At 46.9% G+C, this 26255-nt stretch overlaps 1 protein-coding gene across 1 annotated transcript; it reads left to right on the top strand.

The window, feature by feature from the left end:
• Nucleotides 1-3629: 3629 nt before the first annotated feature.
• On the top strand, nt 3630-25594 carry LOC121835785 (piezo-type mechanosensitive ion channel component-like). The gene is made up of 5 exons (XM_042290282.1): nt 3630-3722; nt 5931-6079; nt 7289-7444; nt 23694-23810; nt 25444-25594. The coding sequence occupies exons 1-5, from the start codon at nt 3630-3632 to the stop codon at nt 25484-25486; spliced, it is 558 nt and encodes a 185-aa protein (XP_042146216.1). The 3' UTR covers nt 25487-25594.
• Nucleotides 25595-26255: the final 661 nt, after the last annotated feature.

Below are 26255 nucleotides of genomic sequence, written 5' to 3'. Positions count from 1 at the left end.
TCGCTCGGTCGGCAGAATCGTGGCTGTTGTATAGCTCTTCTCGTGTGTTTGTGGATCCTGCGTTCCTGATCGTCGTGGTCTGTTTTAAGTACTCCTTCCTTTTTTCTTGCTGGTTGAAGTCGGGACGCATGAGAAGAGCACGAAGAAAAATAAATGTCCGTTGGTGGCCGATACCAAGTAACTGAGCAACGCTGTCGGCCCTGTTGATTTGATCGTAAAAAGTGCGTAAGACAGCTTCGGAGCTGTCGTAGGATTCTGTCGTAACCTGCGGAAAGGTTACGACAATTTCGTTTCGAGAGCACGGGTTTTCTCTCAAATTTGTCGTACGCACTTTTTTCGTCGTGAATTCGCTTTGAGAATCCGGCCTCAGAGCTGGTTTTGTCAGTGCTGCCGTGGTTGCCGACTTGCCGTGGTCCCGTGGTGCAGCGTGCGTGCAGCCCTTGCACATCTCAAACGGCCACGTTGTCACAGGTCGTAAATCGTCGACGCGCCACCAAGTGGCAACGCTCGTAACCACAACATTCACGCCGCAGCCTTTCCCGACCGGCACAAGTGACGTCACGAATGCGCCCAATATCCCAAGACGCATCGCGCTCTCCGATGGCCGATTTTTGAGCGCGCGCCCAATCGGGCCCATCAGGGTGAAAAATATAGCCATCCGTTCAAAATACAAACGCGCGATTATGATTTATGAATATCATTGATCATATTGAACCTATTTCTGACCATAATAGGTGTATTTCAAGTTTCGCTTCAGTATCCCTTTAAAGGGCCCTGCAATCATATTTAAGCGTCCACCTTTTTTGCGGTTTCCACGTCTCTTGGAGTTCGGGCAAGCCAGCGGGCACGGAGAGAATAACTAAATATCAGTGCGTCATATTTTAACCGGACGACGCGGAAACCTCCTCCACCGACGAGGGCGACCCGCGGTACCGAAAGCGCGCAAAATGTGACGTCTTTGGTCCTAGGCTTACTGCTGGTCAGAGCCGCTAAAAGCTTCTTTTTAGTCGAAATACAAAATATAAGTGGCGCGAACCGTTTCAATTATTGATAAAAGTAGCTTTTCTTCAGTATTTTAACAAAAAAAAAAAAAAAGATATACGAATGCAGTTCATAAAGTACGGAAACAAGAAATGACCCGTCGACATACCCGCCACCAAGCGGTGGAAAAAGCGCCGCATACTAGAAAGGAATAGTGGGATCAGGCGCCGACACGGAAAGGTCCCGGATGTACGCGGCGGCGCTGCGGTCGTATGCCGGCTCGAGGATCCGACCGGTTCCGAGCGTTCCCAAGGCTTTCGGCGCGGGCTTGGCTGGCGATTTAGCCCTTTGGCGGTATGGCAGCGCGAAATGGCTCCCGTTCTGAACTGATATTTACCCCGTGTTTGCTGTCATTTGTGGCCAATGAAGTGTCATGCCGAATTAGTATTTAATCCCGCAGCAAATGCAATGAGAGCCGCTCTGGCTGCCCGCTGCATACAGCCTATCCAGAACACGCTTCACTGGCTAAATTTTTCATCTACAGCGAGTGACTCGTCGCAACTTTGAAATGGCTGACCAACTAAACGCTGTCTAAATATCCACACAACCCCAATTAGATCACAATAGGGAGTTTTCGTACACCGCGTTGCCCCCTCCGCTAAGCGTTCCGCAACGAAGAAGTTGCTACTGCGCCTGCGCGCCGATAGCCTTGACTGTGGAGTTCCCGCTATCGTAGCGGGTTGCGGAGGGCCTTGCGGGACGGCGAAAACGATCTACGAAAACTCCCTAATATAGCTCCTACGGAGCAGAGTAACGCAATCCTTTGATCGGCGTGTTTTGCCGACAACATGGCCGACAGAGCAGCTCGGTGCGAGTCACGTGGTACTCGGGGTTCCAGGAGGCGCCCCGCCCTATGGGAGAACACATGGAGATTGACGTAATACGGCTGATTAAAAAATAAACGCCGAGTTCACAGTTTTCGAAACTAGTCTGCGGGGAAGTTGGTAAAGCACTAAACACTTTATCAAAGTTCTCATTATATTGGATGCATGTAAATATTTTAGAAGGCAATTTCCAAGGCAATGGCGTTTAAAGCAGACGATTTTTCTACGCACCGAAGATGGACCTTTTGAGTTGGCTGAAGCGGGTCACGTGAACGTTGTGACGTCGCCTCGTCGTCTGCTGCATGATGCTGCTCAGGCAATTTTTTAAAGAAAACTTACGTTTTTACGTGCCGCACAACTTCGCTCAAATTATCGTAAACGGCTCCTTTATTATGTCAAAAACTATTGTTCCGTAATATTGAAGAAACAGCGATTTTCTCACGTCTCCCATGCATTTGGGACCGGAGTTATAACCTTCGGGCGTTTGCCGCTAGTCGCCGAGAAATGGCGTTCTAGATTGCGCGACTCTGCTCCGAAGGAGCTATATAAGGAGTATTCACTGGCCGCCCTATTTGTGGGTGCTGTCTAGAGCGCATGCTCAGAACGAGCCCACATTAATAGGCTGCTAAGACCGGCAATCTTGAGGGTGCGGAATGCACGTTACAAAAGAACTGTGGAAGCTTGCCATCAGCACGCACTCAGCAGTCGCGCACACAGCTATGGCCGCCAGTGAACACTTCCTATAGTGCTCTAGTTGCAACCACACCCGCCATCCCGCTAGCTTACGGCGACCGGAAATGATCCTTCCAATTCTGCAGACAAAGCTAGCGGTGCGCATGCTCAGTAGCAGCGTCTACCTCCGCTACGAGATCAAAAAGACAACGCCCATTCGGCGTTTTTTTTTTTATCTTTTTGACATATTTTTATATGTATTGCACGTTTTTCTATAATGGTTCTAGTGACCGGCCACACAAAAAATTGTCATCTTTTAAACCCTGAGATGGGGAACGATAAAAAAACGTTCCCCATCTCAGGGTCTACAAGATCGATTCATTACCAGCTCGCCTGCACTCTATCACTGCTTAACAAACCGTGTTATCTTCGCTTTTATTCTTTTCTTTAGAATGTGTTCTATATTGTTGAAATTGCTATCTTTATGCTGCTGAATTGCCTGCTCACATTGCTCCATTTTCTGTATTATATTCATATTTTTTTTAACTAACGAGAGTTGAAGTAATCCGTTACCAATATTTGTAACGAAATTATATTACACATTACTGCCACAAAAAAGTAACGCGGCAATTACAAAATTACTTGGAATATAGTAACGGATTACTTTCCAAGTCTGGTTGCAACGTCAAATTCGACTTTATGTAAAAAAAAAAAAGCGCAGTGGAAGGAAGGAGTTGTTGCGTTTCTAAACCAACAGCGTCGAAGTTGACAGCCTGGCAATGCTCTTATGCCGGTGGTTTGGCCAACCGTATAAAGTCGACTATCACGACCCTTTAGGGCGGTGTGTATGGTCTTTTCTTTGTGTGTATGCTTGTTCCAGTTCAGCTGGCCTTACCTGAAGTGTGAACCAACTAGCTCAGCCTAAGCCTTTCGATCGCGCACGTGTTCCATAGTCTTCGCGCCGCCCGCGCAGACCTGCGTCGGCGGGGGAGCACGGTGACTTTCAGCATAAGCACCCAGCTCCTGGTGCGGCGCCTGGGCCGCCTGGTGCAGCAGTGGCTCACGCGCTACTGGATCTGGGTGGTGGCCAGCATGCTCATGTTCATCTCGCTCGGGGGCGAGCAGGTGGTGCTGTACCGCATCGTCTACATGCTCCTCTTCCTCTTCTTCGTCACAGTCTTCCAGGTAAAGCAGCGCAAAATCACCTCGACCGCTCGGCGTCAATCTTGGTTCATCTTGGTGCAAGTTGTTTAGCGACTGTGTGAGGTTATCAAAGCTTACCCCTTACTTACGAATTATAAATATTTCTATAATATATGGTGTATTTTATTTGACAAATCATATAAGAAGTAGTTCCGCTTTCGATTACGTAGGCGTTTTCTTTTCACACACGTAGCCTGGTACCGCGAGCTTGCACAACTCCCGAATGTATGATATACACACGGTTCAATAACTAAGGAGGCTTTATTATAATGTCGCGTAAGTCGAAACGTAGAGCTTCTTAAAATTATAAGAGTCTAAAGGAGGTGAGTATAGACAGCTTTATTATGGATAGTGCCGTCTAGCGAGCGTCAGGTGCCGCGGCCATGCTGAGTGGTTACTAAATGTTATCGAAAGTGGTCTTCGGGCCACCACTCCCGCGTTGGGTGTGCTATTTGGGTGCTCTAAAGTGCTGGGTACCCCACTTAGGGAACGTCTTGTGCTCTTGTGCTCCGCGGATGGCGTTTTTTAACTCCTTGGGACCGCTTCTTGCCCCGCATTATGGCATCCGCCAGTGCGGCGATGCAGAGAATTGCGGCATTGAATGCGCCACTGATAGAAATCGGAGGCAAGTACTCAAGCAATTGTATCAGTTAACAGCGGTTGAATTTCCCTTCAGGTTTTTTGTCGTTTTAGATGCGTACACCTAGAATATCTTTGGCGTTTCGTGTCGTCCACAACTAAAAGCTCGAATGGAAACGAGGACGCGCGATGTAAGAGCGTCGCAGGAAACGATCAAAGGTAGCTAGCTCCCTCCGGCTTCAAGAAAGTTTCCTTTGTGGATCCCACGTCAACTAGCGTGTCATTTGTCGAGGACCAAAAACAGGAAAACCGAGATGGGCCCATTGCCCGGCACGATTCGATCATTGCTTCAACGATTCGACATCGATGCATGAGCATGTTTCAGCAATAAAAGTTGAACTTTTATGTCCAGCTACGTTATGCACTAATTTTCAATATAAGAAGAATCCAGTCGCGTTGTGACTGTCAACATACTTTCACGGCTCTCTCGTATCGCCCGGGAGATCGCGATTGAGGAAAACCGATAGAAATAACTTTTCGAGAATTTCCAGCCACTTTTAGAGGCGGAAATGATCTTTCAACTAAGCGTTGTAGATGATAAGATTAAGTTAATGTCACCACTGCAAAATATTAGCAGTAAGATAAATTAAGTTATGAAAAGTTACAAGCTGAAGCAGCAATTCTCACGGGAAAACTTAAACGCACCTTGCGAGCGCACCTCATGTTCATCAACGGTACAGCGTTACGTTCGCTGCGCGCTACATTTACAAAATGTTCCGAGAACACTCGAGAAGATGGCGTTGGAAAAAAGTGTTTTTGATTTACGGATGCAACCCGCCGCCGCCGGAGGTCTTGGTTATTTGAAAAGCGATGAAGTTTGAAGACTACGGAGCCGCAGTTTGCGTGTCGGATCCCGTGCGTAATACAGATGTCCTCCGATAATATTCTGCACTTTCGGTTCTTATTCGTGCAGCTTATAACCGAACAATGGGGTCCCGAACATTAGGGGATTGTCGTCATTGAATGCGCTAGCCCAACTTGAATCTGGAAGTAAAGAAATCAAGAAAACAGCGAAGGGAAAACAAGTGAAATTGGAGCAACACACGCGCCCAGTGCGTTCGTCTGTGTCTTCCAATCGTTCCTAACTAACCAGCGAGGGGGAAGGCACCGGTAGCATTTTCCCCTTTTTTTCTTTTGCCCTCTTTCAGTAGATGTGACATCATACTGCTGCGGTGGCGCCACAGTCTGCGCAGCGCATGCGCAGACATACACTTCTCGCGAATCTAGTTTCTGCGCGCTAGCAGTGCATGCACACTTAGAGTGGGAAAAAGTGGAGATGTTTGTAAACCGCGCGTGGGCCTATGATTTAAAAGAACGAAAAGTATCCCCGCTCGACATTCATTAAAAAAATATGTATTATCCGGAAAGTGTATGACTAATAACTCCTCCCCTCCCTCGTTTTTGTTTATTTCTTCTTTTTTTTTTTTTACTTTCCGTCTTTTTTGAGTTTTGTTTGAACACGAGAGCGTGCATATACACACATACAAACACTTTCTTTTTATCAATATGCACTCGGCTGTTTGAGGTGCATAATATGTATTACTCGTGCAGGTTTCGTACCAGCTGTGGATCAAGGTGATGTACGGCTTCTGGCTGACCGTCATCATCTATTCGATGCTGGTGCTCATTCTCATCTACTCGTACCAATTCGAGCACTTCCCCGAATATTGGGAGCATCACCTGAGGATCCCTGTAGGATTGTAAGCTTCTGCTTGATACTACTCGTCACTGTAAGGTTTTGCGGCAAGTGTTTTAAAACAGTGGCGTACAGAATCGATATGATTTAAGCTTTAAGGTTTGAAAGTGCACTGAGGTGCGTGGCTGGAAGGCCCAGAACCGGACGTCAGCGCCCACTGTGTTCCTCAAAACACGAAATTCTGCATACAACGGTTTGATCGATAGATCTAAACACAACCGCACTTTTTACACAGAATATGTTTATACGTTCATCTCTATCAGAAACCATTACTTTACAGGGTCATATTGCAGCGTCAGACTCCAGCATTACATTTTAAAGAATTGACCCAAGGGCTCATTGAGACCATATCTTGTTATAGCCAATGCGAGCGCAAGTTCGCCTGCTTCTTGTACGAGACCTGCGATGATGACAGAACGCCGAACTCTGATTGGCTGATTAAAAAATATAGTGGGTAGACCTCGAGGCATCTAGCATTGAGGTCTGCCCACTATCCTTTCAGTCAAAGCAAAGCAGAGCTCGGCGTCGTTTTGACGCTACCACAACTGCTGAGCAAGAAGCAGACGACTTGTTTTCCGCGTAGCCCATGGGGCCCATAGGGACGTCACGGTGTCACTTGACATCCTGACGTCGCGTGACGTCACGAGGTCACGTGCCCTGTGAGGTCACGTGATGCCATAGCGTTGCGTGACGTCGGAGTCACGTGACTTCCTGAAGGCATGTTACACCAAAAACAGCGTGCACCCAGCATATCTGCAACACATGGTGTGTCTCTCGGAGCTTATTAGATATAATCAAGACATGCAAATTTTTTTACGTTTAGTTTGTACTTACCAAGTTTCAGGGTTTCTCGTGTTCTAAATCTTAAAAGCTACCACGAGTCTTCTAAGTGTCGGGCAGGGCGTAAAAAGGAAACAAAACAAAACAACGAAGCAACAACTATTTGGAAGAAACAAATAATGGCATAACAAACAACTTCTCTGGAAGGGCACCAAAGGAGTTTCGCCGTCGCGTAAAAGATAATGTCGTGTCTGTTGATTTTTTCTTATTTCTTTCACAAATACGCATATCAGATTTTGCATTATATCAGCAAATCTACGAGATAGTTTATATCAATGCGCGTTTCGCACTGACCTTTGACATCTTTAAAAAATACTTAGTTCGAGATGGTAACTCTGATGGGAGAGCCTAATTGTTCCTTCTGCACCTGCAGTCAAAAAGACATTGGTCTGGAGGTGTACCAGGCAGACCCGGGCACGCTTTTCCTCAAGCTGCTAACGCCAACCTTCTTCCTGATTATCACCATCATCCAGCTACACTACTTTCACAATGAATTTATCAAGCTCAATGAAGACAACTTCACTTACTCGTGAGATGTTCTTATTTTATTCAATATTTATACACTGCTGCAGCTCATAAAAACCTTCACCCGTTAAAGGGCAACTCCGGCCAAAACTCAAAATGAATTAAATTACTGGTATCGCTTTAGTGACACAAAATACGACCCCAGCCAAAATTTCACGTCCGTGGGACGCCACATTCTCAACTAATGCCGATAATAAAAATGCGACCCGCCGCGAGCCGCTGCTCCTTAGCGGGCGGCCAGCGGGTTGCCGATGGCTAAAGCAACATTGGGCCGTGATGTCAACATCGTCCCCTTTTTTTTCCTCCGTTCCGGACGGGAGCACGGCGCAGCCGTCGCGCGCGCTTCTTTGTGCCGCTACCACCGCTACTTCGGCTTGTAATTGCGTGTTTAGCCGTTGCTTTTACCTGTAGCCCGTGTAGCTTCGGTATAGCCTTTTGTTTATTTGCTTGTGAGGTCTCCTAGACTCGTTTTAGCGAGCAACTCGGTGCGCCCAAGACTGCCCAGCTGTTCCTCGAAAGATGCCGAGTACAACTTAAAGCGCTGTGGGCTGCTCAAACAAGCCGCTGCGCAACCCAAAGGTGCTTTTTCACAAGTTTCCAATGGATCGGAAATTGGAGAAGGTGTGAGTGAACGCTGTTCGACGAGTGGACTTTGGGAAGCCTTGGACGTCGACCCCCAGATCGAAGCTCTGCTCCGATCATTTTTCGCCGGAGAGTTACGAACGAAACCTACGGTGTTGGTTGCTTGTGGCTTGTCAGGGAAGGGGTCGAGGCTTAAAAAGGATGCCGTGCCGTCGCTCTTTGCCCATCATACATGTACAGAAAAGGTAAACATGATAAAAGTATCCTGATCAATAAATAAAACAGTCATCGTCAAGTGCAGTGTTGAAGATTGAGCATTCATGCTCCATTGAATGTCTGTTGAATGGGGAATGGTGGGCATGTAGAGTACAACCACTAACTAGCTCCAAACACTGAAGTTTGTAATGAAAACGAAAACAATGTTCTGCTTTGCGTCACTGCTTGTTTACTACGCAATCTCGTGCGTAGTATTCAGGTCCGTAACGACTACTAGCGAACAGCCGGCGCGTGAAGCTCATGCGATATAAACATTCGCCTCCCAATCGTTCCAACCCGTTACGCGGCAGTATTAATTAACATTGCGCTTGTGAATACCACAAGGGACTTTAAAGAAATCGCGAAAGTTCGGATTTGTAAGTTACAACTCTCTAATTTGCCCGAGTTCGGCTGAAGGTAAAAATAATATTTAAAAATGCAAAAAAATAAAAATAAAAACACTTGCCTTAGTCAAAAGTTACGAAGGAAAACTTAAAATCCTATGTATTCTAATAAAAAAAAAATGTTGTGGGTGGGGTTGGGAATGCGGAAGGGAAAGAAAGTGTTCTCACCTTGCTAACGTTCTCTGTTTTCCTTTATGACCCAAAAAAACTTTTGCTAGCTTTGAGAAGAAAATGACTGCCCAAAGAACTTTTTTTTTTTAGAGCGGAAAGTTTTTTTTTTTTACTTGTACAAAGATTCACTACCTGGACGAACTTATGTGGTGAATTAGTGTCGTAGCTTACAAATTCGGCTTTTACGCGGCTGAGGAAAAAATAACGAAAAAACAGACGTCTACAGCTTGACACACGTCTGTTCGGTTGTTGCGGAACGCGCCGGAGAGCCTCAAAGCTTCGTGTCTGGGACTGACCCGCCGCGCGAAAGCGCCAGCACTGTACGTCACTGGCAGCGCGGCGTAGAGCAACGCCGCTCCATCCACGGAGCCCCGATGACAATTTAGGCCTAGCGACGAGTGCGGGAGACCACACGCACGCCGACAGCTGCCGAGTACGGTACCGAACGAGTTCACTCGTTTTCCAGTCGCTAGCTTTTGGGTATACAAGCAACGAGTACGGCACGGCATAGCGCACGCGCGGCGGCGGCCGCCGAGTACGCCACCGAACGAGTTGACGGGTTTTCCAGTCGCTAGCTTTTGGGTATACGCACTAACACTTGCTACATATGCTGGATAACTACCACATATACAGAGTTAAAACAAAATCAGTTTGCCTTCTATCTTTAGACGACTAGCGCAACAGAGGTAGGTGCCGCTTGGACTGCGTACTCGCTGAACGAGGACGATCTTGGCGTCACGTCCACATAGCGGCTGATTTCCAGTGTTGCCGGAACCTCCAGCGGCTAGTTTCGGTTTTGTCGGCCGCGCCCCAAACAAAACTTTGAGACGTCGATATCTTTAAAACTACGCACAATAACGAGAAAAAAATTACACCTTGCAACTCGGGGCGCTAACTGCACTAAAAACAGTCATAATCCCAAAATCGAAAGTATGGACCGGAGTTGCCCTTTAAGCATCTGAAGTTGGGGGCACGCTTGAGGAAGAAAGAAAACATTGATTCGAGCCGCCCATGTCCGGGCAGTGGTTACTAGAGGGTGAGGCCTGCGGGGGCCTTGGCGGGCCATGTCGGAACTTGGGGGTGTTGTCGAAGTCAAGGGGTCCCGCACATGGGAGACCTCCGCCACGCCCTCTAGAGTACATGGCGGAGGTCCGAGGGGTGAGTGGCCCAGCTCTCCCTGGTAAAGGTAATGTGGGGACAGAGGAAATGCGGAAGGAGCAAGTGGGAAGATTGTTGGGTTCAAGGACAAGACCCGTAGGTGTAGCTGGTTTCGGGATAGGCGCCACAGATCTGACATTGGAGGTTCCGCGGTGGTTTATAATATAGTGGGTTATGAAGTGGCACGGCAGAGAGAATGTTTGCGCCTGGCGAACGTATACCCTCGCGGCGTGTGAAGTTAGGGGTGGGAGGGGGAAGGGTGCGGCGGGAAAAGGCGGTGGTCCTTCAGGCGCCGTCGTTGAGCTTTGCGCTGAGCGGCACGTTTCTCTTTCGGGTTGTAGACCGGAGGCCAGGATTCAGGGCTGCACGGAGTCTTATTTGCGCGAGCAAGGGCGTAGACCCTATCGTTCCTTGCGACTCCTTGGTGTCCGGGCACCCACTCAAGAAAGACCTGAAGAGGGGGGTGTACGTTTATATAGGATGTCAGGTCGTGTTTGATGTGTGCCAGTACGGAGTTGGTTGAGAAGTCTCTGAAGGCTCCTTGACTATCTGAGCGGATAGTAATGAAATCGGTGGAGTTGGGTTGTAAGAGGATGGCTTCTGCTATGGACTGTGCCTCTGCCGTTGTATGGGAGGGTACATGAGCATGGTGTCGGACTGTCTCTCTTTTGGGGCCCAGTGTGCAGGTGATAGAGATAACGTCGGTGAAGGCGGCGTCCGTGTAATAGATATCGTGCGGTGCTGTGGAAAGATGAAGGGCTTTGCTTTAGCGTCTTCCGAGATCCACGATCGGATTCTAATGTCGGGGGATGGGCTTGACTGCAATGCGAGGAATCGTATCCCACGGTGGCAGTAATGTGGGAAGAAGAGAGCTATGAGCAGTTGGGTATCGAGCTAAGGCGACGCCGGACGAGGCGGAAAGTGGCTCACCGCTCGGTCAATACCGGGCAGAGGGGCGGGCTTCAAACTCTATTGGCGCTGAAGACGTTTACTGACCTCCAAGAAAAAGGGTGAGCAGGTTCCGAGGCTGAGAACTGGGCAATATCGCAGTTAGTGATAGGAGCTCGATGTAAGCACTTCGGAACGCACCGGTACTTCACAGTTTTTTTTTTAATTGTCTTTGATTTACTTAAAATTTTGCTAAACTCACAAACAAACATTGCTAAAATAGTATCCCAAATGTTAGGTCAAAATATTGTTTTTTCGCGAAGTTATTGAATTTACAGTTTCAGTCCTCACCGTGTTTTTAGAACTGGAAGTCTCTAGTGGCAACAACGAAAAAGTGACGTCAGTGGAAGGCAGGGGTTCACTCTTTGGACTGTAGGATTAGTTCCCAACTGATTCTAAGCAGTTTCATGGTGTCAAATGAATGCCTTGGAAGCTCGCTCCAGTAACCGGCGTTCCAGCACGGAACAAATGATTGGCATATTCTATTTTTTAGACTGGTTGCTCGACTGGCAAGCCTGCCTACCACTGACGTCACGGCACTGAAAAGTTTTGGTATTTTTTAATCTTGACTTTTTTAATCATTTTAATTTGCCGATTTCACACTAACTATTATGAATTTCGCGATACTAAATAGCATACCGGAAAGGGTAAAGGCCGGGGAGTCAGAAAATATAGTTAGTTGAGGTAGCTAAAAAAACCTGTGGAGTATTAACTTTGAGGAAGAGAGGTGTCTGGACAAGGCCAGCTGAGGTGGCAAAGGTTTGCTCGGACTTTGCGCATCTCCTGTCGGTTTCAGAGCCTTCGCACGGGCGTGGGTGCACGTCGCGCGGCCTTTAAACGTGTGCGCGAATAAGGAAGGCTCCTCAAGTGACCCTCATGGGCTCCATTAAAATTACCTTAGACAAACTTTGCCACGCTTGCTCCATAGCGAGGCAACGCTGTTCAGACGCATCTCTCTTTTAGAGCGCAGCTCTTAGGGGCCCGTTTCCGGCTTGAGCGGCGTCGCCGTCGGCGTCGGCGTCGGCGTAACCGCGCGGTGCATCATGGGAAATGTCCCATAATGCACCGCGCGAGCCCCCCACCGGGGTCACGTGACCTCGTGGGGGTCACGTGACCCCCCCGAGGTCACGTGACCCCGGTGCATCATGGGAAATGTCCCATAATGCACCGCGCGAGCCCCCCACCGGGGTCACGTGACCTCGTGGGGGGCACGTGACCCCCCGAGGTTACGTGACCCCCCGAAGTCACGTGACTCCCCTGAGGTCACGTGACCCCCTCCTCGAGGTCACGTGACCCCCCGAGGTCACGTGACCCCCGCCGATGTCGCGTGACCCCCCGATGACGTCATCCTCAGTGATGACGTCACCGGCATCCACATCGTCATCGTCATCATCACTGATGACGTCACCGGCATCCACATCGTCATCGTCATCATCACTGATGACGTCACCGGCATCCACATCGTCATCGTCATCATCACTGATGACGTCACCGGCATCCACATCGTCATCGTCATCATCACTGATGACGTCACCGGCATCCACATCGTCATCGTCATCATCACTGATGACGTCACCGGTATCCGCATTGTCATCGTCATCATCACTGATGACGTCACCGGCATCCACATCGTCATCGTCATCATCACTGATGACGTCACCGGCATCCACATCATCATCGTCATCATCACTGATGACGTCACCGGCATCCACATCGTCATCGTCATCATCACTGATGACGTCACCGGCATCCACATCGTCATCATCACTGATGACGTCACCGGCATCCGCATCGTCATCGTCATCATCACTGATGACGTCACCGGCATCCACATCGTCATCGTCATCATCACTGATGACGTCACCGGCATCCACATCGTCATCATCATTGATGACGTCACCGGCATCCGCATCGTCATCGTCATCATCACTGATGACGTTACCGACATCCGCATCGTCATCGTCATCATCACTGATGACATCATCAGTGACGTCACTGATGTCGTCACCGGCATCCGCATCGTCATCATCACTCATCACTCGCTGATGACGTCATCATCACTGATGACGTCATCAGCAACGTCACTGATGACGTCACCGACATTCGCATCGTCATCGTCATCATCACTGGTGAAGTCATCAGTGACGTCACTAATGGCGTCATCGGTACCCGCATCGTCATCGTCAGTGATGACGTCATCAGTGACGTCAGTGATGACATCATCGGCACTGGGGGTCACGTGACCCGTCACGTGACCCCCCACTGGTTAGTTTAACCCCCCCCCCCAGTGCCCTTCCCTCCTCCTCCTCAAGAGCTGCGCTCTAATTCGGTGTTACAGGGAGTTGTAAGCGGCTTTCATTTTTTCTACCGTAATTCAGAATGATTTAGTTTGCTCGTAAGCATTATCGTTCGTCAAGCAGATATTCAGAGAGCCTTGAAAGAGCGGCATCAACAAAAGAGCACGACCAGTTGGAGAAGTCTGCAGACGACAAAAAAACACCGCCAGCGAATAAAAGAAAAATAGGAACAGCGTTTGAAGAGAAATTAGGCTGAACCACCTAACTCCAGCTACGAGTCAGCTTGTATACATATATGAACTCATGCTCGAATATCTGGGCACGTCTTCGACGGAAAACTTGAAGACACGCATGCACTATTGTGGAGACAGCTGGCTATAACGCACGAGCAGTAACTTTTTCGCGCTGCCTACGTTGCTTTCCGTGAGGGATCACACTTTGTGATTCATCTCGGAGTTTGATCGCCCTAGCAGTCTGATTTCCCACCTTCATTTAATCGTCTGTTAGGCACGAAGTAGGCGACACCACAGCGTTTGGCGATGCTATAGCCAGCTGTGTTTACGATATAGAAATACGCCGAGTCTTGTTCGAACCTGATGCGATTTTTTTCTTAAGGTACAGTCAAAAAGCGGCGTATACACTTCGCGCTTTCCGCTTTTGCCCGGCTTCTCCTTTCTTATATCCTCTACACTTTTTACCTTGCCCAAAGTTGGATACCCTAGCAACTTAGGAAAGGGGAGCCCTTAGAGGCTTAATTGTTTTCCCTGAAGAAACCCGAGGTTGTACGTCGGCCTTCATTTTGGAATTAAGTGTCTAACAATAGCCTATACCGCACCCCCTTCGCGGTTGTTTTCGCAGCTACCCAAGTGGTTCCGAAGAAGAAATTAACGCGCCAACAGCGGGTTCAGGTCTACGTGTGCCAGAAGCCTCCGAGTCTGACGTTTGGCGCCAGAGCGGCCCCTCAGAATCTTTGCAGGATGCCACTGCCGACGAGGCCACGGCACATGCAGCAGTAGATGCTCCACAGGTTGCACGCCACGCCTCGACCGCCAAAAGCAAGTGCTGGCGAGTCCTCACATATAAAGCTCGTACACCAGGCTATAGTAAGCGGCAGTTTAAAAGACGCAGGGTGCGGCTTATTATGTTATTCTTGCTTCATGATGGGATCTTCTGTGTTCTTAACGGTTAGTACCGCAATATGATTCGCTGCAGAACGATAATGATATAGTCGAGACTCACCACGCCAGGCGCAGCGATGCAACAATTTTCACTCCTTCCGTAAACAACTTCCGGACAACAAACAATTCTGACACCTTACATAAAACACGAGTCAGCTGTGTTTCTTTTGTTATTATTTTTAACGCGGCAGCGTTAAGGTCGCAGAAAAGCCGGCTTCGGCGGCGTTGTAATGGAAACATTCTGATAGGTCGATAGGGTCATGACGTCACAGCCACATGGACCTCGCGCGAAAATTTCAAACAACCCACTACGCTCACGTGAAACGTGACGTCACGCGTGGAATGAGAGTGATTAGATGCAATGTGAATTATAGTTTGCTGAATGTTTCAACTGATTTCACTTCTTAAAGTAGTTAGTTTGTCTTAGGGAAATAGTTCGAAGAATTTTAGGGGGGATTCGAACCCACGACCCTTCGTTTGCGAGGACACGCTACTGATTAGGCCACACATGGCGCACTTGCACGGCCTGGGAACGAGCGGGAGTTTATATGTTTCGCTATCGCGTTCCACTCTTAAAGACGAAGATTAAGCCCCCCGTCCTCCTATAATTTTCTCCACTCAATGGCAGTCGAAGGAAAAACATTGGATGAAAACGAGCAGCGTTTACTCCCTCAACTCGTAGCTATAAAACAAGAGGTCCCTCGTAATCTACAACCGATTATACGCCGCCAATGTTTACCGTAACCACGGACTGGGGTTGGCGAAGCACAGGGCACGTGCCGAGCTCCACACAACTGTTAAAATTCGGTTATTCTAATCATCGCAGAGATTGGGCACGAGCTACTATCCGAATGCATGTCTAGGCATTGATTAGTCACGAGCCCAGTTCGAATGCTCACGCAGTGCTCGTGTCCACGGTGCGAGCCGCAGTTAAATATCGTCATCGCAGGGATCGCAAAGATTTGATGACGGTATCCCAGGGATCGCATACCTGTTGGCAATTTTAATACTCTGATCCCCACAACTTCGTCATCAAGTTTTGCGAAGGAGATAGACTCAAAGAAACCGCCTGCTTTTATCCCTGAAATTAGGCCGCAGCGAAGAAGCTTCTTGGTCAGTCACGTTGCGTGCGAGTACACTTGGGTCCCACCAGTGCCAATAAGTTTGTGTAAAGTCAGACACATACCCAGTGTTGGCAGTAACGCTTTACGTTTTGTTGTAAAGGGCGATTCACACACTTGCGTTTTACCCCATTTTGTTGGAGCCGATGTAGCTGTTGCCATGGCAACCCGTAAAACGATCAAAGTTGCAAGCCGTTGCAGTCGTGCTCAGTCCGACTCACTCAAGTGTGTGATCCGACCTTTACGCAGTAATGCACTCGTTACTTATTCGAGACAGTTATGTGTAATGTAGTTACGTTACCTATTTTGAATAACGGGTAACAGTTATCTTACTCGTTTCATGTTCGTCCCAAAACCTAAAAAAAAAAAAAAAAAACTTCAAATTTTATTTTGTTGTTTTTAGGCACCATATAACTCTTTGCGTTTTTCTTCGAGCTTTTCTTTTCTTGTGAGTGTTCAGGTGGAAATGTAAAAATAGATATGGTAATTAAGTTAAGCTTCTGCTTGTACACACTATAGTGTTTTATAATAAGCGCATAGGATGAAAGGCAAGCGCTGTGCGTTTGCATTGGCGTTGCGGGCTCCGCTCTGAACATGCGTTCCTTTTATTTGCAAATAACCAATAACGTATTTCGTTTTTTTTTTTTTTTTAGGTAACGTTTACGACGTTGTTTTACCCAATATCGCTGCAGGGCCTTTTTAAACTCTCAGGGACGACATGAGTCCCATGACGATGTATCATAATGATGCACGTATTGCATTTTCGTCGGAGCAGGAGAACCAAAAGGTGCCCCCGCCCACGTCCCCCCCCCCCCCCCCCCCCCCCCCCCAATATCGAAGTGTACACCGAATTATACTCTTATTCTTATCGCTCCGTCAGCAAGCAGCAAATTACCATCACCATAAAGACGCGTTTTGATGTAACGTCCGGACATGTGCTTGTGTCGTGACGTTTGAGATTCAAAGAGTCACTGTCGCACCGATAACAACGCGAGCATTAAGCAAATGATGGACAGCGATAACAATTTTATTACGCGCAGTTTCACAGCTTCATATATAATGCTGGGCCCGGTCGCAACATACTTCCACTCTATTACACTCGATTATGGCATTTAGTGCCTTCACCTTATACACGGATCTGATGATAATCATAAGATTTCCTTATAGCGCCTTGTTAAAAATGATATCCGACCGGTTATTGCTACGTCCCTTTTGTATATGTTTCGTAGTGCACGTGCTCGAAGGCACCTCTGTGTAAACGCGTGCAGTAAAAAAAAAATGCGTTTGTGCAAGCTTTTTTTTTTTTTTTAACATTCTGAGAATGAATCAGTTGACGTGGAAAATAACAAAAGCGAAATAAATGTTAATAAAGGTATAAAAATGAAGTCTGCACTGGAATGCTATGGCTTTTCTGACGCTCGCTTGAAAAACAATGTCCAACCACTTTATTTTTAGCTCTAATTTTTTTTTTTTTACTTCGTCATTCAAAGTGAGGTCGATTCCCTCGCGGATAGCAATTGCCAGTGCATTTCAAGCGCTCTTCTTGTATTGCAAGCGCTGTGCTTGAAAGCGGACCAGGGGGAACCTTGTTACTAACCTTAAGCTGCCGCCCGATCTGTCGGCAAAACTAAAATTTTATTTAGTGCATTATCTGTCAAAAGTTCCTGCTTCGTAGCTGGCTATACTTAACACAACCAAAATTATATCAACCATAAGACAGACAGATACCGAGGTACTGCCAGCAAAGATGTTCGGTCTTCTAGCAGAGTGTTTGAGGTGGACGAGTTTCCAGACATAAAAGTGGTCCACGGTATTCAGGGGAAGTTAAATACAAAAATATGCTAACAATTCAATTTGGACTCCTAAAGTTGTTCATACAACTTTGATATGTTTCTTTTATATTTGTAATGTAATTTCACGGTGGTTCAGGTAAGACCTTGGAGCGTTTGGCTAAAACTTACTTGGATATAGAAGTAAAGCGGATTGCTCTAATAAAGGTTTCATGATCGAGGCATAAATTATTCCATTCCGACTATTTTCGTTATAACTGGTGATAACCATGATAGCCTCGGTGTTTCTAAACAAACTTTTTACACTTTGATTGCAATTTTGTGAGTCAAAAGAAGTAAAACAGAAAATTGTCATTGCAAAAATTTCAGTCAATCGCAATTTGTCAATTCCTGTTTCTTTTTCTTTTCGCAGAATTAAAGTTGCGTTGGGCGTCTGAGCGCGGTAAATACTACCATTTCAAGAACCCATTGAAGAGATCAGACTCAAGTAAGGAGCTGTCGTGTTGAATGCACATCCCTCAAGTAGTTATTCTCATGCGCTTGGTTCGTAAAAGGTTTCATAGCAATGGTATGTGCTCGCATGTTTACGGGTTACGTGTGATCGTAAAACTTTAAGTAGTCTCCATACCACTCATGAGAAAAAATTGTTCAGGTTAATTAAAGTTAACAACAAATCTAAGATAGCACCGAAATAATAAAAAAAAAATCACAAACACACCAAGATTGATATTTTTCTAGTTAAGTTGGAGTAACCTACCACCACAATAGCGTCTGAAGATGATCTAACAAAATTGGAACTGCTGTGCACTGACAATAACATCTAGTTTTCTCTCTTGTCTACTTATTTGTACTCTACTTATATCCTTGTTCATTACTTTAACGTATTTGGTTCATTTTATTTTGCAGTCATACTTACATCATTTACTTTCAGTATTCTTATGTACTCCCTCCCCTTCCTTACACTTTCTTGTATAATACCCGAACTTAGGACCTTTATGGGTATTTTGAATAAACAAAAAATATTTAACGTGTCATAGGGCGCATGGGGCACATTTAAGATAGAATGATTCATTGACCGATTAATATTTGATTATGTGGTTACCGACCGCTCTAAAGTAAAAAAGAGAAGATCCATTGGTGGATCCTTAGGGAATGCGTTAGCATGACCCTTAGGGAAACGCTAACGCTGACCCCTTCACTTTTCTGCTTCGGCTTTCTTTTTTGGCTTTCTCTTTTGCTTCGTTTATTTTTTGCTACTTCTTTTTCTGGCTTTCTTACGGGGTCAGTGTTAGCATTTCCCAAAGGCGGGCGTGTGTGGCGTTTCCCAAGGGTCATGCTAACGCAATCCCTAAGAATCCACCAATAGATCTTCCTTCAATTTCCTTCCGGCGAAGGGGGCTCGTCGAACGCGCTTCGCGCCCCAGCCTTTTGTCACACGCAGACATCGAGTCGGCTGTCCGCTTCTTGCGCCGCATTTCAACCAACAGAGCTAGGCGCTGCTTGCCTTCCTCTGTCTCGTTCGCCCGCCTTGCACAGCAGCGGCATCCGTTGCCTGACGCCGCTTTCGCTGTTCACCGGTTGCCCGCGCGCGCATTGGCTTCCGCCCCGTGACGTCGCCTCCCTCACGCCTTTGTCCTTCGCTACTCTCCTCCTTTCTAAGCAGCGCGCTTCCCTTTCCACCGTGTTTTCCTCAGGGGGACGACGTCAGCTTTTCGCTGTCATGTAGGCACTAATGCTATCGCATTAATAAATGCGGGTTGTACATTTTTCGAAGCAGCACGCGGAGCGAAGAGAAGATAAAAATTATCTTCTGCAACCATCATTGCGATATTTGACAGGCTTTATACTTCTGGTGATAATAAAATTTTAAATCGACATGTCTGTTGAGTGGTTTTCCGCAAGACCTGCTGCGAAGCAGACATGCAACAAAGTTTTGAAATGCATCTATGCTGTTTTTTTTTTGTTTTTTTTTATATGCCAGCCAAAGTGCGTTATACTGTGACAAATTGAGAAAGACGACGAGATGAGTGCCTGCGGGCACGTCAAAGCGCCCAGCTCTGATTGTAAGGAGAGTGGGGGGACGCCAAAACCTGGCTGCCTTTGGTTCTCACGTCTCCGCGCTCTCTCATCTCCTCCTCCAGTTTCTCGCCATATTGAATAAAGCTTATCCATTCCAAGCGTCACAAAAGTGGCAAGCGAGCACCAGACACTGGGCAGGTTCAATGTTCCGTTTGCGTGTTACCTACATCTATCCGCTTTTGATAGTCCGATTAACATTTCTGTATTCGCATGTCTTTGCAAGGTCGCGGAAAAGGGCGCACGAGCTCATGGACATCCATTTTTTGGCTGTTGGGCCGCGAGCTTTACAAGTGCAGGAAAATTGTGTGGCGTTTGCTGGAGATCCACATGGCCAAGGTCGTTCTCCTGACTGTCTTTGGGGTCGCAATTTCTGATGTGAGTTGCTACTAGGCAGGCTGCTTGTGTTACCGATTTTCGAATTTGATGAAGCACTAGCCAAAATGGTTCCGATAAATCGGTCACATTTGGCGATGTGCGGGATTTTCAGCATATGTATGCACGTATACTATACTCGCGCATTTTTTTATAATGGTACAGTGCAGTCCACTTCTGACAATAATGAGACAATTCAAAAATGTGATTGTTATAACAGAATATCGTTGTACCTAGAGTTTATACCCCAGGCAAACACGCATGGTCCTCTAAGAACTGATCGTTTATCGTTAAAATTTAAAGTTAAAATCTTTGAATGTGGTATCGTTATAAGTGGATTGCACTATAGTACAATAGAACCCTTTCGAAATTTCGAAACGACGCATAGAATACATACGGCCGCCATTAGTTGGTCATGCACTGTGAGCACGCTTTGCACACGAGCGCCTCGTCAGCATTCGGACTGTACTCAGATCAATGCGCGTTCCACGCGAGTGCTGCGTCAGTGCTCCGCGCGAAATCGAAACCAATCACGGCCTTCACGCCGGAAACGATGAAACCAACTAATGGCGACTGCGCATAATCTATGCGTCATTTTGAAAAGGGTCCATTGCGAGTCAAACAGAAGCCCTTAAGAGCAAACACTAAAGAAAAAAGCCTTATTATATCCCCTTTTCTAGATTTCTAACGTGCACGTTTGGCACGGCACAAACGGATAACACCATAGAACCACTAAATAAGATACACTTAGCAGTAAGGACATTTCAGCCATCTTATTGGTGCTGACAATCATTGTTGCCAGTTATCCGGAGCTTTGTCCGAGATCGCAGGTAACGGGATTTCGGTCTCCAGAAATGTGAAAATAGTCCCCGTGACAGAGCAACACTTCTGTCGCCTGAGCTTCCTGATGTCGTATATATATCTAAGGCTCGGCGAGCCGCCTTTTCGAGTTCAAACGATCGCCTGTCCGTTTCCCGCCAAGACCGACCGCAGCCAAAGCTATACGATCCGACGAAGCCAATTAAGCGCAATTTCGTCTGCTTCTTTTGCTGGGGGTTGTGGTGGCGTCAGAACGCCGAGCTCCGCTTGGCTCTGATTGAAGCTTAGTGTGGGTAGATCTTTAAAACAAGCTGCCTTGAGGAGGTTTACTAACTATCCTTCAATCAAAGCCAATCCGAGCCAATCAGAACTTGGCGTTCCGACGTCACACCAACCCTTTGCAGAAGACGCGGACGAACTCGCGATCCGCATAGCCATGGTACTCGTCGTCTTTGTGCGTTTGTTATTACCCGCTAATGTGAAGTGAAGTATAGGCACCAACATGGCGGCGCCCAGGAGAAAATTGTGGAACAGAGTGCGGATGCTCTTAGTGGGGTCTATCTAGTAACTCGTATATATCTGGCAGGGTCCTCTTTTGCAGGTGTCCGCAGTGCACGTCATCTTTGTGCTGGTGGTGGTTGTGGCACTCCCTTTTCGATGGCTTCAGCCCTTTCTCATTCACTGCTGCTCTGTATGGACATCGATATTGTTCCTCGCCAAAATGGTCTACCAGCTCAGCTTCGTCGACGTACACGGCTGGCACACCAACTGCTCGGTCAGTTTGTTCGAGCCTCGCACTATTACCATCTCGACAAGAGCATACGCGCTAAGCTCGGTGTGTCGGATTTATTATACTGTCTCGGTTGTTTGCCGTTTTACATCGGAGCTGTTGAAGGAGCTCTGCAACGATTTTAACGTTGAAAGAATTAGCATCTTCTACTTTGGACATTGTTCGTCTTGTCACAAAGGACAGAAAACACACCTGCTTCCTTCGAAATGTTCCGATTCCGGCGCGTAATCGCGAGGCAAAAATTAGATTATTCCCCAACCTGCAGCCGCGAGCGGAGGCCATGAGAAACACGCCGCATGACGTTCATGGGCTTCTCGTAGAAAGATAGCAATTTCTGCAAATACCTGCTGGATAAAAGGTAACTTTTCTATAAATGTTGTCGTTCCAACATAAATAAAAATGCGTCAAAAACCTGGTATCATCGACAAACTTTTATTATACGGAGTTTTAGTGGCGCCATCTATCCTAGGTCCACAAAACCGTCAGCTCTATCTGCTCCCGCGAACAGCCGTCAGAAGCTGGAGGGGGAAGGGGATAGAGCCGGACGAGTATGGCCGGACCCGGATGAGACTGTCCTTTTTCCACCATATTGTTCTCGCTGCGCCCGCCAGCACGTAGTCACGCGGTCGAGAGCGGATGAGTTCTCGCTGCTCATTGATGGCTCTAGAGAGAGAGCTTCACCGGAACACCACGCGACCCCCATTGACGTCACAGCGCACGTGACTCGGAAGGTGGGGAAGGAGATAGGAGGTGCCGAAAACCTCATCTGTCCATTTTTAAAATAAAAACTAGGACGTGCAGGCAAAAGCGGTTTTTGTTCACTTCAGAAAGGTTGAGACATTGACTCCGAAATTATTTAAGCAAAGCACAGCTCCTTTAAGGGCTAGTTTCCCCAGTATCGTGTCCACGGACAGAAAAATTTCGAAACAAAACTCCAGACAGCTACCGCCATCTATAAGCGACGGCGGCAACCTTTCCAGCCTTTCAACTCTGGATTCCACCAGATTGGAAAGGCTGCATTTCTCTAGGCGTCGTTCTAAAAGTTGTCCTCAAGGTCGTTCTACAAGTCGTCTTTGAGACCATCCTAGACGCTGTCCCTGAGGTCATCCTAGGCGTCGTCCTCTAGGCGTCGTCCTCGAGGTCATCGTAGAAGTTGTCATTGACGTTTTCCTAGACGTCGTCCTAGAGGTCGTCCTCTGGACGTCGTCCTTGAGATCGTGCAAGAAGTCGTTCTTCTGGGCGTTTTAGACGTCGTCCTCTAGGCATCGTCTTAGACGTCGTGAAAATAACAGCTTGCTGGTTCTCCATCTTTAAGTGAGGGGGAATGGCTCTACATCTTTACGAATACATTTTGGTAAGCGCGTTTTGTAGGGGTGGCTATAGATTTAAGCGGGGAAATTGTGACGTCACGTGATAATGTAATTTTGCATTTTTCCCAGATTTTGAATGGCGGTGGAGAATGAGTGTGTGTAGTTTGTTTGCGGCAGTCTGTAAGCTCCTTGGCAGTCCCCTCAGTTCATATTCAAAACACAAAAATAAACCGCCAACGTTTTTTTCCTTGCCCAACGTCTCACATTTATATATATATATTCACAGAAATATATTGTCCTTAAAGGGGTTGGTCGAGGAGGTTGCCAAAAAAGTGATCTTAAAATGTTTCAGGCCAGGTAGGCCCGGAACGGTTCATATATATATATATATATATATATTTCTGGGTATACAACACATATCTCACTATTTTTTTTCAGTCGATTATAAGTTGGTAGCATTTCAATCTAAGACAAGAAAACGGGTTTTTAAAACGCACCGTTCCGGCAACGCAAAAGCTATACAAATTCCACCAACTGTTCTTGCCAAACGTATATTTATATTTTGCTAATACTTTAAGAATTTATTCGCCTCTATAGTATACAGATAAATCGATTTATCACCCGACAAAACGTCACTGATAAATTTGTCATTTTTACGCTTTGTTCCGGAGGCCGAAACGGAAGCCTCAACACTCACGAGGTAGTCGCCAATCAAATTATAGTCCCTGCACAGGTTAAGCACACGGCGTGGGGTGTCCGTGCATCTCATTACCGCTCCCCAGCCAATCAGATTGCGACATTAGGTGATAAGAAGGTCGAAGAATTAATCACAATGCAAGAAGCGTAAGGAGTCCACGCCGTGCGCTTCCTCAGATGTCAGTGACTCTAGATCCTATTATAATTTAGTAATATTTACGCTTACAAGGATGGCGTATTATTTATTCCGTAAGGTTTTTTTCCTTTTTTTCTTTTTTCTCAGAGCGTGTACGGAATCGACAGCAACGTTACGGTGTTCCCGGCGCCGTTTAATTCTACCATTGACGGCCGGGTCTGGATTGGCTTCCAGAAGGTCACCGACTTATCTTTCTACAGCAAGGTGAGCAATTAGACTTTTCTGGAAAATCCCACAAAGCCTCTTGTCGACCGCACATTGCATTGACTTGTTTACACTCACGCCATACCTTCTGGAAGCGACGGTGTAATTCATCCTCTCTTGCCGCAGCGAGTTGAGAACAGAAAGAAAACATGAGAGACACATAACAGCGACCCTGTTCTGTTGTCATGCTTTCTTTTCGTTCCCAAATCGCATAATGTGAAAACAACATGAGCCGCTTCGTCGATTTATGGATCGATAATCCTTCACGCGCAGTATACATCGGATTGCCGTATAGTGCGTCGAAAAGACGATGGAAGGCACTGCGTATTTCCGGAATCATTCATTGTGCTACTTCCATGTGCTCACACTTATGGATGACGAAGATTCGCACGCGCACTCAACGTCTAGGAAATCACGAGCCTATACTTGAAAACTCAACACCATCTTGTCGACCCTCCATAAGAAAATGTCGAGTATAGACATAAGGGAACACCAACCGGAACAGTCATATCAAGACACCGGCCTTGTATGTTGCAGTTCGTGATTGACCAGTGAGCATGTTTGATCAACACGCATTTTCTGTCTTTTTATTAAAGTTTTGCCTCGGTGTTACTTAATAGAAGAGTTCTTAGAGTCGTCCTAAATACCTTAAAACGCTCATTACGTTTTTTTTGTAAGGTAGATAGTATAGCACCAAGACTGGGGCCGCTGGAAGCTTAGATGATTCAGCATGTTCTGGAAGCACCCAAAACTCCCAGGCGACGTTTTGTTATTTCTCCATGGGGGTGTATAGTACGTGTAGTATTCACGTTACTGGACAGAGAAGAGTCTACATTATGTGGGAACCTTGCTTTAGTTTTTTTTTTAATTTTATTTTAACTTGATGTGATAATCATATGGGGGATGCCGATATTCATATGGGGGACTCTCCGAAAACTAACGAAAATGAGTTATTCATTTATCCACAAAACTTGAATAAAGTATTTTAGAGCACAGTTCTCAGTAGGCGCCCGTTTCCGGATTGAGCGGCGTCGCCGTCGCCGTCAGCGTAACCGCGCGGTGCATTGTAAAACGCGTGACGTCAATGGTGACGTCGCTGATGACGTTACAAGTGACGACGAAGATGACGTCATTGTCACTGATGACGTCATAAGTGACGTCACATGTGACGTCACTAACGCAAAAAATTCCCCACTAAATCTAACGGAAAAAATTTCCCCGCTAAATCTAGTGGCAAAAATGCCCCACTAAATTTAGCGGAAAGCATTTGCCCGCTAAATCTAGCGGAAAAGTTTCCCCACTAAATTTATGGGAAAAAATTGCCCCGCTAAATTCTCGCCAAATTTGCACACGGTGCTCTCACCAAAGATGTGCATTTTCTGCGACTTGCGTTAAGCACACGTCGATCCACACCCATGTTCTAGTGGGGGACTTTCCACCTTCTCCCCTCAGTACCCATCCCTCCTCCTCCTCAAGAGCTGCGCTCTAATTCGGGGTTACAGGGCATTGTAAACGTCTTTAATTTTTTTTACATCTAAAAACACACACAGGGAGAGATGCTGCTGACGTACACGACGCACTATTTTGTGCCGCGTATGCTTTAGAAGGCATCTGAGCTTTTGTTCTCTTACAGGGATACATCCTTCTCATCGTTGTGTTCTCGGTCCACGCCATAATTCGCTATCGGCAGCGCTTCTATCGCGCACGGAACCGTCTCCCCGAGCCGCGTCCTGGGGTTGTGTTCCCTTCGATAACTCGCCAAAACGCCGATGACGGCATCAGAGAAGCCCTCAAGTTCCTGCTGAACTACTTCTTCTACAAGTTCGGAGTTGAGGCAAGTCTTTTTTATTATGGGGTTTAGTATCGACCCTGATTGATGAAGAAACACGTTTTGTGCGTTTGTGTTCGTAACTCGTTTCCGGTTCCTTGGGTTGCATATTTATGCATCACCAGCTCGCCCGCGCGTTTCCTCTTATCTTGATTAGGACGGACACCTTGACGTTGAGAGTTCGTCGCTGCTTGACTAACCCCAACTGCTCGTAATGTCAGCCACGCCACCCTAGACAGCGAGCGAAACAAAGTTTACAGAACACTGAACAGATTTTTTTTGTTTTCAAAAACAGGCGAATGGGTACGACAGATTAGAGATAGTGAGGCCATAGTGCCAAATTTTGGGCTCATATCGTACAGAAGGGCGACGCGGGGTATACCCTGAACACGTGTACTCTGTCACTGTTCGGTCGTATTCCTTCAGTCAGAACGCGAGTCCAAACTGAACTCTGACGTCGTGTGCAATCTGGACAGCCACGTTAGCCTCCTTTAGGTAAGACCAAAAGTTTTGCACCACGGCACCGCGCTAACTAGAACGTGCTGACTGGTGCATAGTAAGCTAGATAGCGTGAAAGAAGAGACGACAGACACAAGCGCGTTAACCACAACTATGTT

This window comes from Ixodes scapularis, unplaced genomic scaffold (assembly GCF_016920785.2).
Source record: "Ixodes scapularis isolate PalLabHiFi unplaced genomic scaffold, ASM1692078v2 PGA_scaffold1__304_contigs__length_218370807, whole genome shotgun sequence".
In the NCBI taxonomy this organism is placed as follows: Eukaryota; Metazoa; Arthropoda; class Arachnida; order Ixodida; family Ixodidae; genus Ixodes; species Ixodes scapularis.
The sequence above is the reverse complement of the archived record's forward strand: the minus strand, read 5'-3'. Positions and strand labels throughout refer to the sequence as shown.

Excerpts from the sequence above, each read along its gene's own strand:
- LOC121835785 (XM_042290282.1), top strand. The coding sequence starts at position 3,630 with ATGCTCATGTTCATCTCGCTCGGGGGCGAGCAGGTGGTGCTGTACCGC. Across the intron at positions 3,723-5,930 it reads TCTTCGTCACAGTCTTCCAG|GTTTCGTACCAGCTGTGGAT; the intron begins GTAAAGCAGCGC and ends TTACTCGTGCAG. Across the intron at positions 6,080-7,288 it reads CTGAGGATCCCTGTAGGATT|TCAAAAAGACATTGGTCTGG; the intron begins GTAAGCTTCTGC and ends CTGCACCTGCAG.